At 36.9% G+C, this 15,043-nt stretch overlaps 1 protein-coding gene and 1 pseudogene across 1 annotated transcript; both read right to left on the reverse strand.

The window, feature by feature from the left end:
- Positions 1–6,013: 6,013 nt before the first annotated feature.
- Positions 6,014–13,383, reverse strand: LOC127412030 (ADP-ribosylation factor-like protein 3; annotated as a pseudogene).
- Positions 12,707–14,886, reverse strand: LOC127412447 (nucleoplasmin-like protein NO29). Its single transcript, XM_051648808.1, has 5 exons — positions 14,707–14,886; positions 14,379–14,464; positions 13,902–14,021; positions 13,717–13,810; positions 12,707–13,558 (listed from the first exon to the last, which is right to left on the reverse strand). Exons 1-5 carry the CDS (start codon positions 14,777–14,779, stop codon positions 13,461–13,463), a joined length of 471 nt encoding a protein of 156 aa, XP_051504768.1. The 5' UTR covers positions 14,780–14,886; the 3' UTR covers positions 12,707–13,460.
- Between the last annotated feature and the right edge of the window lie 157 nt (positions 14,887–15,043).

The raw sequence follows: 15,043 nt of genomic DNA on the forward strand, positions 1-15,043 counted from the left end.
TTTACTTGAAAGTGCATGCAATGTCTGAAGAAATAGTTAAATAAAAATTCTGTCATTTACTCACCCTCATGTCATTCCAAATTCGTATTCTTCTGTCTAACCCAAAAGGAATTGTTTTTAGAAGAATCTTCACGTAGCTCTTTTCCATACAACGACAGGTGTTAGCAGTGTTGGGTGTAATTGGATTACAAAAGAAAATGTTACTGTAATCTAATTACTTTTAGGCACAAAAAGTATCATGCATTACATTTTACATTCTTGTAATCAGATTACAGTTACTTTAAATTAATTACTTTTAAGTACATTACTTGGGTTATGAATATTTCTAAAAAAATATTATGCATGTGTGCTGAGTGACTCCAGCCAGGTCTCCTAAGCAACCAAATTGGCCCGGTTGCTAGGGAGGGTAGAGTCACATGGGATAACCTCCTTGTGGTCACTATAATGTGTGGTTCTCGCTCTCAGTGGGGCACGTGGTGAGTTGTGCATGGATGCCAAGGAGAATAGCGTGGGCCTCCACACGCGCTACGTCTCCACGATAATGCACTCAACAAGCCACGTGATAAGATGCGCAGATTGACGGTCTCAGACACGGAGGCAACTGAGATTCATCCTCCGCCACCTGGATTGAGGTGAGTCACTATGCCACCATGAGGACAATTTGGAGGCATTCCAAATTGGGGAAAAAATAATAATAATAAAAAATATTATTTATGTGTAATACAATTAAAATGTGTATTCATATGTTCATATGTACGTCTATTTGCATTTCTGTGACAGCTGAAGGGTGTGTGACAATGAACAAGGAAAAAAATAGACATTATTTTTAATTTGCTGAGCGGAAAAACAAAAGTAATTTAAAAGTAATTAGTAACGTGATTACTTTTCCAATTAAGTAATCAGTAAAGTAATCTGATAAAAAATTTCTAGTAGTAGTAAGAAATTTGTAGTGGTTTACTTTTTTAGTAACTTACCCAACACTGATTGTTAGTGACCATGGCTCTCAAGCACCAAAAAGGACCAAAAAAACACAATTGAAGTAGTCAGTATTACTTGTGAGTTATATTCTGAATCTTCAAAAGCAATACAATAGATTGTGTGAGGAACAGACCAAAATTTAGGTTGGACACACAAATGGCCATATGCATATTCTGTAGTTATAAGGCTTACAGGCAATACTGTGCATCTGTTTTGAGGCTGAATTCCCAGGCTCCAGTGTTAATAATCTGGAGATACTGAGGTAACAAAGAGGGCAGCCAGAGCAGCAGATTTCCCCCTCGTCTCCAGTTACTCATTACAAGAATATGAACCCAGAGGATCTCAGTAACATTTGCTGGCCTGACAAGTCCTGCACTGTATGTGGATGTCTTTGATTAGGCAAAAGTCTTTGGCAATAAAAGTGTGATGTGTCATAGAGAAAAATGGATAAATGCACAGGGCTTGGGGCCTGCTAATCCAAGCAGCAGCTGCACAACAGCTGACAGACTCCCGGTGGAGCAACAGCAGTAAAACACACCTTCAATGAGGCCCCTTTACCAATGCATGTGCACACACAGCTGCCATGGTAACACAGCTGTCAAGCACATCAGACCACACCCCAGTGAACACAGGCAAATACACACCAAGGTGATATACTGATGAGCTGACACTGGTGAACACACACACACACACACACACACAATATATCTTTCCGGATCACACAGACATGAGCAAACTTGCTCTTTAGCTCCATACAGAAAAATTACACCAAGCCAAATATGTGCTTGTGTACTGTAATTGTCAAAACATCTTATTAAATATGGTTACATTGGGGATTGAAGCAAAGAGATATGTTCACACTTTCCCCTCTCTTTTTAATGAGGAGCAATTATAGCTGTCTGTGTGAAGCAATATTCAGTTTGAAATGCATCTATTTAACCAACTTTTACAGTAAACTTCATAGATTACTACTACACAACTGTAAATGTGAGTTCACAAGACTCATCTTAGGCCAGTAGGATCACTAGAAATGACATAACAGGCACACTCTTATCAAAGTTAAAAAAATGTCGTCTTCACCATTTTTAAACACCTTTACTTGTTAATTTTAAATGGTCCTGTGGTGTAACAAATAACTGTTTAAAAGTACAAATATCCCATGTAGTTCCTCGATTAATATGAAGTCATAAAAACGACGTGGGTGCCAGTATTTTGACAGTCCAAGTCACATTTAGGCAGCATAAAAGTAATCCACACGACTCCAGTCGATCAATGAATGTCTTCTTAAGCACAATGATTGTGTAAAAAATAAACAGATAATTAAAACGTTATTAACTTTTAAAAAGAGCTTCTTGCCAGCAGTTGACGCAGCTCATAGCAATCACGTGACACAAGCGCATTGGCGAGTTCACGCGAGAATTCGGAAGTGGCGCTTATTTACAATAGAAGATTGCAAGAGAGTTTGGCCATTTCAAACTGCATCAGAGCCCTGGACAGAAGCGCAGATTTAAAGTTAAAAAGGTTTTAATTAACAACTTGTTTCTTACATAAACCTATCGATTCACTTCAGACAGAGGCGGACTGGCCATAGGGAGAACCGGGACTTTTCCTGGTGGGCTGGCCGAAAAATGGGGCCGAACAGGCGGCGTTAAGCTGAAACGGGCCACCACATTATGCCAAACAGGCCGCGACTGGCTAAAGAGGGCTGCAAAACGGCAACGCGATATGCCGAAGGGGGCCGCCATATGCTGCCTAAATGTGACTGTTGGACCGTCAAAGTGCTGGCACCCATGTACTTCCATTATAAGGACCTGCCAGAGCTCTATCTTCTTCTAAAAATCTTCATTTCTGTTCTGCTGAAGAAAGACAGTCATACTCGTATGCGATGGCAGCAGGGTAAGTGAATAATGAGAGAATTTTAATTTTTGGATTAACTATTCCTTTAATGAGCAATAAAACCAAACATGTTATAGCCTATAGCTTTGCAAACATCCTTTCCTCATTGTTCATTTAAAATTATACTATTTCTTTACTTTCAAATTTATCATCTGGAAGTGATGTGATGGTCAACACCAAAGCTTCTCAATACATTACAGTACAATAAATTGTTTTATTTCCAAAGGCGATGTTTCATAAGTCATGCAGAATGAGATCTGCGTGTTTGTTTACTATACACTGCTAAGAAAGAGAGAATGCTCTCTGACAAGTGCAAAGAAAATTAAAGCAGAATTTGCCCAGCAGCTTTCTTCTCTCTGCTGGTTGGGTAAAGTGTGTGGATGTGGGTCAGAAGGTGTGGAGGACTGTCCTGTCAGCGCCTGATTTCTCATTCATTCTGCCTTTGCAACAGTGTGATAAAACAATGGCAAAATGCGATAAACGGTAAAACTATATGCGTTCAAAACCAATGAGTTAATGAAAATCATAATTAATGATAATAATATGACAACATATATTGCCAGCCTGTAATATAAAGCAGCATAATGTAGCATTTTTGTATAGCTAAAATAGTTGGAAATAGCTTATACTGGAAGTGGTCCACATCCAAGGTTGATAATGGCGGCACACTAGATTAGCTGAAAAATAAGGTGGATAAAGCAGCTAGAGCAATTGCCATAGCAACACAGGCTCCGACAGGTGTGACATTGGCCCTGACCTCTGAGAGGGATGGAGAACCCCAGTGGAACACAAAGTCAGGGTAATACAGATATTATTCAGCAGAGACAGGTACTTCTATTGAAATTAATGGGAGAAATTGGAAAGCTCAACAAAGGAGCTCCGAGCACCCAACGTTCAACAGATGTAGAAAGGAAGTCCCGCCTTACAGTTAATCACGTTTTAAATACAGACATCACCTGCCAATCAACTGTAGAGCGCGCAGGTGGATTAGCTATACAAGCCAGGAAAATTGATTTTTTTTTAGCATGAGGTAAAGAAGCACTTTATGATACCAATATTGTCAGATTTTATTGCTGATTTGAAATACGTTCTTTGATCATAATCTTGACCAACCGTTATTGAGATTTTGGTCTTTCTTCATTCAAGTAGATAGTAGCTGCACTGGCATGACTGGAAATAGCCTCCCGAGAGTGTTCCAAAAATGGCCGACAGTGGACTGACTTGCTAGAAAGACTTTGGGTAATACCACCCGCCCAAGTGCTCATGTCTGCCTCTCTCTCTTTAGATAGATAGATAGATACTTTAAGTCTTTCATACATAACTAAAGCATGCACAATGGACATTGCTCACATCTGGCAAATACTAATCGCTATACACTGATATTCCAAATTATGCTAGAATAAATTTGTATTTAAGGCAGGTAGTAGCAACTAGTAAGTCTGCTGTTACGTAAAGTGGGCCTTGGATTGCATCATCGCAGTGTAGTTTAGAATGAAAAGCGTTAAATGGAGGGACCGCGTGATCTATAAACAGCCGAGCTCGTGCCCGCCAAAACTTTTCCGGACCGCAACAAACCTCACAATCATCCACGTGTGGATCAGTTGATGGTTGTAAATATAAAAAGAACTAATTTAATGCACTTATTTTGACTCTATCCTTCAAATTTGCATTGAAGAATGTCCAACGCCCATACAGATTTAAGTCAAATTGTATGACTTCTGCAAACGAAAAATGTAAGTCACTATATGACCATATTACGAATGTAAGTCACGATAAGAAGTTTATTTCATAAATATGTTGTATTCATGTATATGTTGAATTTATTGCAATATTGAAGGTAGGAAATTGTTCCCCATTCACTTCCATTGTAAGTGCCTCAATGTGACCTTGATTTTTGCCCTTTTTGAAGAAAAGGAGTGACGTGCCGAATTATTTTTTGTGGTAATCAACATTATGCTTTAAATGTTGTCGGTTGATCTTAACTTGCATTGAACCCGGAATATTCCTTTAAGACGAAACTCAATCTTTTAAAGGTGTAACAAGAACATAAGAAAATATCAAGGGGGTAAGGACTTTAAGGTGCTACATACAAAAAAAAAATTATGACTGTGGAAAGTATGACTCTGATTGACTGAAATAATGTTCTAAAACTAGGTGTCTCACTGAGATACATTTCTCAGGGGCACAGTCTCTCATTTTTAGGTAAACTTATCTTAAGATCCTTCTCAGTACTAACATGGCTCACCCTCATAAAACCCACACAAACAAAAAAAGACAGAAACCTTTTAAATGGCCTATTTTAATCTCATGAAACACATAGTCAAACAAGACATGATTTAAAAAGAAATCTCCAAAATATTCAGAGGTCATTAACACCATCTCTCTTCATCACCATCCACTTTGAACTAAATACTTGTTTGTGACAAAACAAGTGTTTATTTATAAAGGGCATCATGTAAATTAAATTCTCCCGTGACTTTCTCTCTTTCTCGTGCCCTTATTAACACAAAGAAACCCACAACTTGCTCACTGCTTGAGCTTGCTAAACCTGTTACAAACACACCTATCAATAAACCAATCGAGGGAACCATGGTGGCTGTTACAGAGGTATGCATGGTGTGATTTAGCCTCGACATTCATCCTGCAATAAAATATTTATTTGACAGATTGGCTTTCATAACACTGGTTCAAGCCAACTAAATGAGACAGGCTATGCAAGATTTTTTTTTTTTTTTAAACACAAAATAGTCTCGAAATAAGATCTAGCATAGTATAAAGCAATCATACGAGCAGACAGAGAAGTCTGAAATAAGTTTGGAGCATAAGAAATAAACCTTGTGTAAATTGTCAGCTTTACGCTAAGCTAAAATTATATTTCTAGCCATTTTACATGCACATGTTACCATGCATGATCATATTTTGTTATCAAGAAAATTCACATTGGGATCATAAGATCTTTTTTTCTAGTAAGACCTTTGATATTAGGGCAAAAATCATATTCTTAATAATAATTTTTGTATTGTTTTCCTGTAAAAATATCTAAAAATCCTTAAAACAAGATCAGTTTGATTTATCTTGTTTTAGAAACAACACTGCATAAGATATTTAGGTTTTTCAGAGAATGTATTTTTAACATGTGTATTTTGTCTTACTGTACTGGCAGAGTTTTTATAGTCAAAACAAGTGAAAAAATCTACCAGTGCTGAAGAAGTAATCCAAAGTATTTATAATACGTTATTGACCTTGAGTAATCTAACGAAATACGTTACAAATGACATTTTACAGCATGTATTCTGTAATCTGCAGTGGAATACATTTCTAAAGTAACCCTCACAACCTTGGCGATAAACATAGTTTCCTCTTATTACACACTCAGCTTCAGTGGTTGATTGAACTGTACATTATAAGATTCATTGAGAAAAACATGCTATTGCACAGTGTGTAGAGTAACTAGGAAGAAAAGCCAGTGACGTGAGATAGATTGGATGGCAGAGAAGTTTAGGCAATGGCTGGGGTGGTTCAAAGGTGTCAGGGGGTTATACATTTCTCCCTGATCCTCCTCAGCTGGCATTGGAGTGGAGTTCATATCCCTTTAAAATGGTCTAGCTGGTAGGGAATCCACGCAGTCTACAGAGTTTGCTTTCACAGTCCTCGGATGATCACAGTATAAAAAAGTATAAAAAGTACTAAGGTACTACTACTTCTTTGCAGTAACATTCTTGCAGACCCAGTTCATGCCATCCTAAGTGACGAAAATACTTTTTTTTTTTTTTATATGACACCAAATAGACAAATAGAGGTATGTAAAGAGGTACCTAGATGGAGTGTCCTTCATCATTATTTGCCTTTGAGCAAGACACTTAATCTCAGTTTGCTCTAGGGAAATAGTCCTTGAAGTAAATTTTCTGTAAGTCACTTTGAATAAGTTTGCTTTAATGATGAATAACCAACAATAACCAGGGTAGGTGAGAAATGACATGGACTTGAATTAACTTTTTTTTATTCAACATTAGGTTAAAATGTATACGAATGTATAAGGGAAAGTGCATATTGTAGGTGCTGTAACTGATAACCATTTTTTCACATTATTAGACCTTGAATCTCCTTTAAGCTTTTCTTCAGTTCAATGGAATAGTACTGCTAATAGTACAAATATTCAACTCTATTAATATGATGCCATAAAACTTGATAATTATATAAAAATGTATGTTAAATGCTTTCATAAACAAACGTTTATGTGGCAACAAATCTGTTGATGGGAAATTCTTTCATTGAATGCATATAAAACTAAAATTGAGGTTAAACAAATGCAAAGACTCACTTGTACTCCCTCTCCTGTAAGTGCAGAACAGGACTGAATTTGCCACATGTGGTCACGAATGGTGTGCAGGTTCAGACCCTCAGCGATCTCAGAGGCTGGAGCAGTGGCCAGCAGGTCTTGCTTGTTGGCAAAGATTAAAATAGGTACGCCACTAAGTTTCTCCACATTCAGTAGCTCAGCCAACTCTTGCACAGCACAATCAATTCAAAACAGTTATTCAGTAGCTCACTGCGAGAAATTTCTAATAATTATCACTTGAATTAATGCATATGAAAAAATTATACACTTCTCTGGAGCAATTTTGAGTTTAATTTGAATAAACATGAAACATGAAGTGTTCAGTGAACTGTAAAATTACTAAGCTGCAAAACGTAGCATGACTGAGACCAGCACAAGTGTAAAAGCACACAGTCTAAGAACATGTATACTGCAGAGGCCTCGGATGGTTTATAATCTCTCTTGAGTTCTCACATATGCACACACATAAACAAAACAAGTCATAATAAATACGTTTGCTATAGAGACAGTTCTTAATACCTGTTCTGTTTCCTCAAACCTCTTCCTGTCTGCAATGTCTATGACATAAATCTGAAATGCAAAAACAAAAATGTACAAAAAAAAAAAAAAAAAAAAAAAAAAACACATAAAGCAAAGCAAATATGGCAGATATTACTCACACAGGAAATTAAATGCTTTACATATAAATGTAAATTATAAACTGTCACTTATATTATTATGAGTCTGTTGTTCATTTAATTCATTTAAAAAACCTCATCAGCACATATCTCTCAAGTAACACAAGCATGTCAGTATTTTCAAAGTAGTTTCTCTAGTATGGCCTTATATTCCTCTAGCCTCCAATGTCCCAGACATTCAGTTTGAAGTCCTGAGACTGTACACTCTTAATATTATAGCCCTGGAAAGGACAATAAATAAATAAATATATAAATAAAATAAAAATGCCTGAGAAAGTTGTACTATGCTGAAACAAGAGAAGAAAGAAAGCAGAATTTTTTTATTCACTTACATGTAGGCCAATCGCATGTGTATGAACCAAGAACACCAAGCTTTGAATAATGATCCGGAGAAAATATATTCACTTCATTTTCTTCACAGTTTAATATGGCTTTTCTTTAAATGTCTCTACAACTTAATCCTGCTTGTCCACAAACAGCATCAACAACTGCGGCAGCTGAAATCAAGATGTTACTTTATGCCCTTGAAATGTCACTTTCAATTTTGGTAAACTTCATTGTCATCAACTGACTGATCCAGAAAAAGTAGAAACTGCGAAACTTTTCTCAAGGCAATTTGTAATTCCTCCAAAATAATTTTTAAATACAACTTTGTACAGTTGAAGTCAGAAGTTTATATGCACTTAGGTTGAAGTCATTAAACCTCATTTTTTAACCACTCCACAGATTTTATATTAGCAAACTATAGATTTGGCAAAATCTACTTTGTGCATGATATGAGTAATTTTTCCAACAGTTGTTTACAGACAGATTGTTTCATTTTTAATTGACTATATCACAATTCCAGCGGGTCAGAAGTTTACATACACTAAGTTAACTGTGCCTTTAACAGCTTGGAAAATTCTAGAAAATGATGTCAAGTCTTTAGCCAATTAGCTTCTGATTGGAGTCAATTGGAGCTATACCTGTGGATGTATTTTAAGGCCTACCTTCAAACTCAGTGCCTCTTTGCTTGACATCATGGGAAAATTTAAAAAAAAAAAGAAATCAGCCAAGACCTCAGAAAAACATTTGTTGACCTCCATAAGTCTGGTTCATCCTTGAGAGCAATTTCAAAATGCCTGAGGTTACCACGTTCATCTGTACAAACAATAGTACGCAAGTATAAACACCATGGGTCCACGCAGCCATCATACCACTCAGGAAGGAGCATTATGTCTCCTAGAGATGAACGTAGTTTGGTGCTAAAAGTGCAAATCAATCCCAGAACAACAGCAAAGGACTTTGTGAAGATGCTGGAGGAAACAGGTAGACAAGTATCTATATCCACAATAAAACAAGTCCTATATCGACATAACCTGAAAGGTTGCTCAGCAAGGAAGAAGCCACTGCTCCAAAACTGTCAGACTACAATTTGCAAGTGCACATGGGGACAAAAATTTACTTTTTGGAGAAATGTCATCTGGTCTAATGAAACAAAAATTTAACTGTTTGGCAATAATGACCATCGTTATGTTTGGAGGAAAAAGGGTGAGGCTTGCAAGCCAAAGAACACCATCCCAACTGTGAAGCATGGGGGTGGCAGCATCATGTTGTGGAGGTGCTTTGCTGCAGGAGGGACTGGTGCACTTCACAAAATAGATGGCATCATGAGGAAGGAAAATTATGTGGATATATTGAAGCAACATCGCAAGTCACCAGCCAGGAAGTTAAAGCTCGGTCACAAATGGGTCTTCCAAATGGACAATGACCACAAGCATCCCTCCAAAGTTGTGGCAAAATAGCTTAAGGACAACAAAGTCAAGGTATTAGAGTGGCCATCACAAAGCCCTGACCTCAATCCAATAGAAAATATATGGGCAGAACTGAAAAAGTGTGTGCGAGCAAGGAGGTCTACAAACCTGACTCAGTTACACCAGTTCTGTCCAGCAACTTATTGTGAGAAGCTTGTGGATGGCTACCCAACACGTTTGACCCAAGTTAAACAATTTAAAGGCAATGCTACCAAATACTAACAAAGTGTGTGTAAACTTCTGACCCACTGGGAATGTGATGAAAGAAATAAAAGCTGAAATAAATCATTCTCTCTACTATTATTCTGATAGTTTCACTATTTAATTCACATTCTTAAAATAAAGTAGTGATCCTAACTTACCTAAGACAGGGAATGTTTCTACGATTAAATGTCAGGAATTGTTTAAATGTTTTTGGCTATGGTGTATGTAAACTTCTGACTTCAACTGTATGTGCGTTACCTGTGTGGGGTGATGTGACTAATGTCCTGAGGCCAGCTGTTGTCTTTCCACCATTGTCTAAATCAAGAAGCAGAATGCTTCTGGTCTGGGGCACTCTTTAATTTTCTAAGGATTGACAACAAACCCTGAAATACAACGATAACTTGCTTAATAACCAGAGGGGCCAAGGCAAAATTTATTTTAGTAGTAATCAATACTATGCTACAAATGCTGTCGATTGAGCTGAACTTGTGTTGAACGCGGAATATTCCTTTAACAAAACACTGATGGCAACAATATCATAACTTTCTATTAATGCAATTTTTGTCATATGTATTTTACGTCAGATTTGGCTCTGAATGCCAAAGTCAACTGGAAGTGAGTAACGGGTCAAACTGATGCACTCAACTGCGTTCCGATTTAATGGATGAAACGTTGATTTACGGTATTTTGTGGCCAGGTTTAAGCGTTCCCCTTACATTTTCGGTGAAAATTAACAAGAAAAATTAGACCATTTCTCCCAGTGCTGATTGAAAGCGGCGTGTATTTCCAAAGTGTGTTTACTTTCAATCAATTTAAAGAATAAACGAAGACAAATAACTTCTCACCATCTTGATATTCTCCGGCAATCGTCAGAGACGCCGACGAGCGTTCCTAGGGGAGTTAAGTGACGTCACCGTTCATACGGTGGCGTCATTTAAAGGAACCACAGGAGAATAAACGCGAATGGAAACAATGTTATATCACCTGTTTTGTTGTGGAGCTACACTCCCACTATTGCTGTTTTGATATGACTTTACTCCAATATTATTTTCCCTAGTTTATTTGCAAATACGCCATTACAGTTTTAGTAACAAGTGTCATCAGAACAGTAGGTTGCTGGTTTCATAATGATTATCCATTATTCTTTAAGAAAAACTATCTTTTAGCATTTTTTTTTTTTTTTTTTTCAGTGACTCACTGAGAAAGAAAACGGTTGAATTAGTAGTTATAGACCTTTTTCAAAGTAGCACCCTATTTATTTTAGGAGGGATAGACTGTATAGAGATGCATCTAATTTTCACAAATAGTGTTTTCTGGAGTTTTTTTTTTTTCTCCTAAAAACTGTTGTAAAGATGTTTTTTCAATGTTTCTTTAGCTGAACGATCAACTATTTAAACAACTGTGCGGCCCATTAATGAAACCGTACTTCTATCCCACACAGCCTCGTTTTCAATCCCATCAAGAGTAAATATTAAATAAATATTAAATTTGAAATATTATATATATATATATATATATATATATATATATATATATATATATATATATATATATATATACACACACACACACACACACACACACATACACTGGCAACAAAAATTTGGAATAATATACAGATTTTGCTGTTTCGGAAGGAAACTGGTATTTTAATTCACAAAAGTGGCATTCAACTGATCACAAAGTATAGTCAGGACATTACTGATGTAAAAAAACAGCATCATCACTATTTGAAAAAAGTCATTTTTGATCAAATCTAGACAGGCCCCATTTCCAACAGCCATCACTCCAACACCTTATCCTTGAGTAATCATGCTAAATTGCTAATTTGGTACTAGAAAATCACTTGCCATTATATCAAACACAGTTGAAAGCTATTTGGTTCATTAAATGAAGCTTAACATTGTCTTTGTGTTTATTTTTGAGTTGCCACAGTATGCAATAGACTGGCATGTCTTAAGTCAATATTAGGTCAAAAATGGCAAAAAAGAAACATCTTTCTCTAGAAACTCATCAGTCAATCATTGTTTTGAGGAATGAAGGCTATACAATGCTTGAAATTGCCAAAAAACTGAAGATTTCATACAAAGGTGTACACTACAGTCTTCAAAGACAAAGAAAAACTGGCTCTAACAAGGACAGAAAGAGATGTGGAAGGCCAGATGTACAACTAAACAAGAGGATAAGTACATCAGAGTCTCTAGTTTGAGAAATAGACACCTCACATGTCCTCAGCTGACAGCTTCATTGAATTCTACCCGCTCAACACCAGTTTCATGTACAACAGTAAAGAGAAGACTCAGGGGTGCAGGCCTTGTGGGAAGAATTACAAAGAAAAAGCCACTTTTGTTAGAGTGGGCAAAGAAACACAGACATTGGACAACAGATAATTGGAAAAGAGTGTTATGGATATTAACCCCATTGAGCTTTTGTGGGATCAGCTAGACTGTAAGGTGCGTGAGAAGTGCCCAACAAGACAGCCACATCTATGGCAAGTGCTACAGGAAGCGTGGGGTGAAATGTCACCAGAGTATCTGGACAAACTGACAGCTAGAATGCCAAGGATCTGCAAAGCTGTCATTGCTGCACGTGGAGGATTTTTTGATGAGAACTCTTTGTAGTTGTTTAAGAAGTTCTGAACATTTTATTCAACTATATATATATATATATACAGTATTTAATATGAAATACTCTATATTAGGCCTATTTTTAGATTGCACTGACAACCCTAAACACTAGCATTTCTTTCTTTGATGATATAATGCTGAATTTACCAAAAGGACAAAATGAGCTTGTCAAAAAAGTAACAACTACACAGATTCTACTAAAACATTTTATTTACAGATTTGTAAATAAATTTAAAAAATACAAAAATGGCAACAATGGCAGTCCTTTATGATTTATATCAATGTCTTATACCCCATGCAAACCATCATTCTGTCAGTCCTTTAAAAAGGGACTAAAAGGGATTCAAAACCTTAGTTGCAAAAAAAAAAAAAAAAGACCATTAAGAACAAACCAAGTGACATACTGTGGGATAAAAGAAAAACAATAGAGAACACTGCTGGTGCTTTCCGTTAAAGGCAGATGCAGTTTGACAGTCTTTGAAAGGCTTTTCACTGTCTACTGTCAACTGATTGATTGTCAATTAATTGTCATTGTTTGACTTCGTGTTAAGAAAAAGACAGTCATATCAATGGGAGAAATTGTACAAATATTTGTGCTCTGTGATGTCATTCAATGCCAGTTTATGGTAAACACTTTATGGATGAACTATCCCTTTAAGGACACAATAGTGACAGGACAGGACTGTAATTTCAATCCCCGGGTAACTGGGACTGAATCTTGATATTAGCAGCTCACATCCTTTACTATGAGAAACCACCACCTCATTAATGCAGACACTTGTAAGCATAAGTCACAGTATTTTAAGAAATAAAATCATTTTCAACATGAAGTCAAAAGTTCACAAGACCTTTACCTTTTGATTGAACATTTGCAACCACATCTGACAGTACACAAATCTGTTAAATCCTATGCCACTTTCAATTAAATCTGGTAAAAATCTAAAAGCTACTGCTTTTTCTTGGCTGGTTTGACTGCAGGCATTTCCTCCTCACTATCATCATCTTCCTCATCTGACATGTCAGTGTCTTCCTCATTCTCTGTGGCTGAAGGAGACAAAGGAATTAATGTGCATTATTCAGTTCATAATAACTAAGAACAAAAACTTTGCATATACATATATACTACTTATTGAGACTGGCTAAACTGCTTTCACACACTTTACTTGATAAGGACATAGCATAAAGACTGTTTTATTCCTCACCAACTAAATGCAGCCCACTGACAGTCACTGGTCCAGATCCAGATTTCAGGCGTAGTGTAACAGGAGCCATCAACTCAAACTCACCAAGGCTTACCTGAGAAGAAACAGATGTGAACTCATTTTGAATATCTATACAGTATAGAGTAAATGTAATCCGAAACAGCAATTCAGAATCACAGAATTACCATAGGTAGACAGGATTTGTGAAGATTAGCTACTGGCACCGATATTTTCTTTCCTTGGTGATTCATAGCAGTCACTTCCACCACATTATTCTCCTCTTTGGCACCGTCACCCAGACAGATCTGTTGGTTTGAAAATGGGGTAAGTTGTCATATGAGGGGAAAAGTCCACCCACAAATGGAAATTCTGTCATCATTTACTCACCCTCATGTTGTTCCAAACCCATATGACTTTCTTCCGTGGAACACAAGAATGTTAGGCAGCCTCAGTCACCATTCACTTTAATTGCATTGTTTCCCATTCAATTTAAGTAAATGGCAACTGAGACTAACATTATGCTTATCTTAATTTGGGCTGTGCACAAGAAAGAAAGTAATACGGGTTTGCAACAACATGAGAGTGAGTACAAGATGACAGATTTCCCATTTTTGGGTGAAAGTCATTGAACTCTCACACGTTTTAAATGGGAATGAACTAACCGTTCTAAGCTCGAGAAAATGTTCTACATCATCATCTTCATCTGCTTGAAAAGTGTAAAATGGAACATCAGAGGACAACTCGCAACCTAGAAGAAAAACAATGTTAAGTATAGTTAATTTATACGTAGAGAATCGGATGTAATTATTGAAAACGACCACGTTTCCATTATATCTTCTTGTAAAATCAATGCTTCCTAAACTTTAAATATCAATGGTTACAGGTATTAGAGAAAAAAATCTGACAACTGCAGTTGCTCTATCCCACGTGTGTTAGCAAGTCTAAAATGCATGCAGTACATCGGTTTTCGCAAGGGAGAATTGATCTTACTGAATACAAAGCTTTCCAACCGTGATCTTGAGTCTACCCCACTGTCCGATGTTTCGTCATCCATAAACGACATTATTGTTGAAATGTTACGTTAATAATATTAATTTAATACAGGCTACAACAGCGCAGAACGCCTATTCAATACACGAGTTCGCGAAAAGCGTCGCAGGAATCATGACGTCATCAACATAGACATAGAAGTCAAATTGTAAATGGGGAACGTCTCAGCAGAACAAAAATGGGCTTTTCCCAATCAGTGGGCGTTTTCAAACCGTTGAGATTCCCTACTTTCATTGGATAGTTTAGAAACGCCCATCCCGGTTTGAAAACGCCCACA

This window comes from Myxocyprinus asiaticus, chromosome 21 (assembly GCF_019703515.2).
Source record: "Myxocyprinus asiaticus isolate MX2 ecotype Aquarium Trade chromosome 21, UBuf_Myxa_2, whole genome shotgun sequence".
NCBI lineage: Eukaryota > Metazoa > Chordata > Actinopteri > Cypriniformes > Catostomidae > Myxocyprinus > Myxocyprinus asiaticus.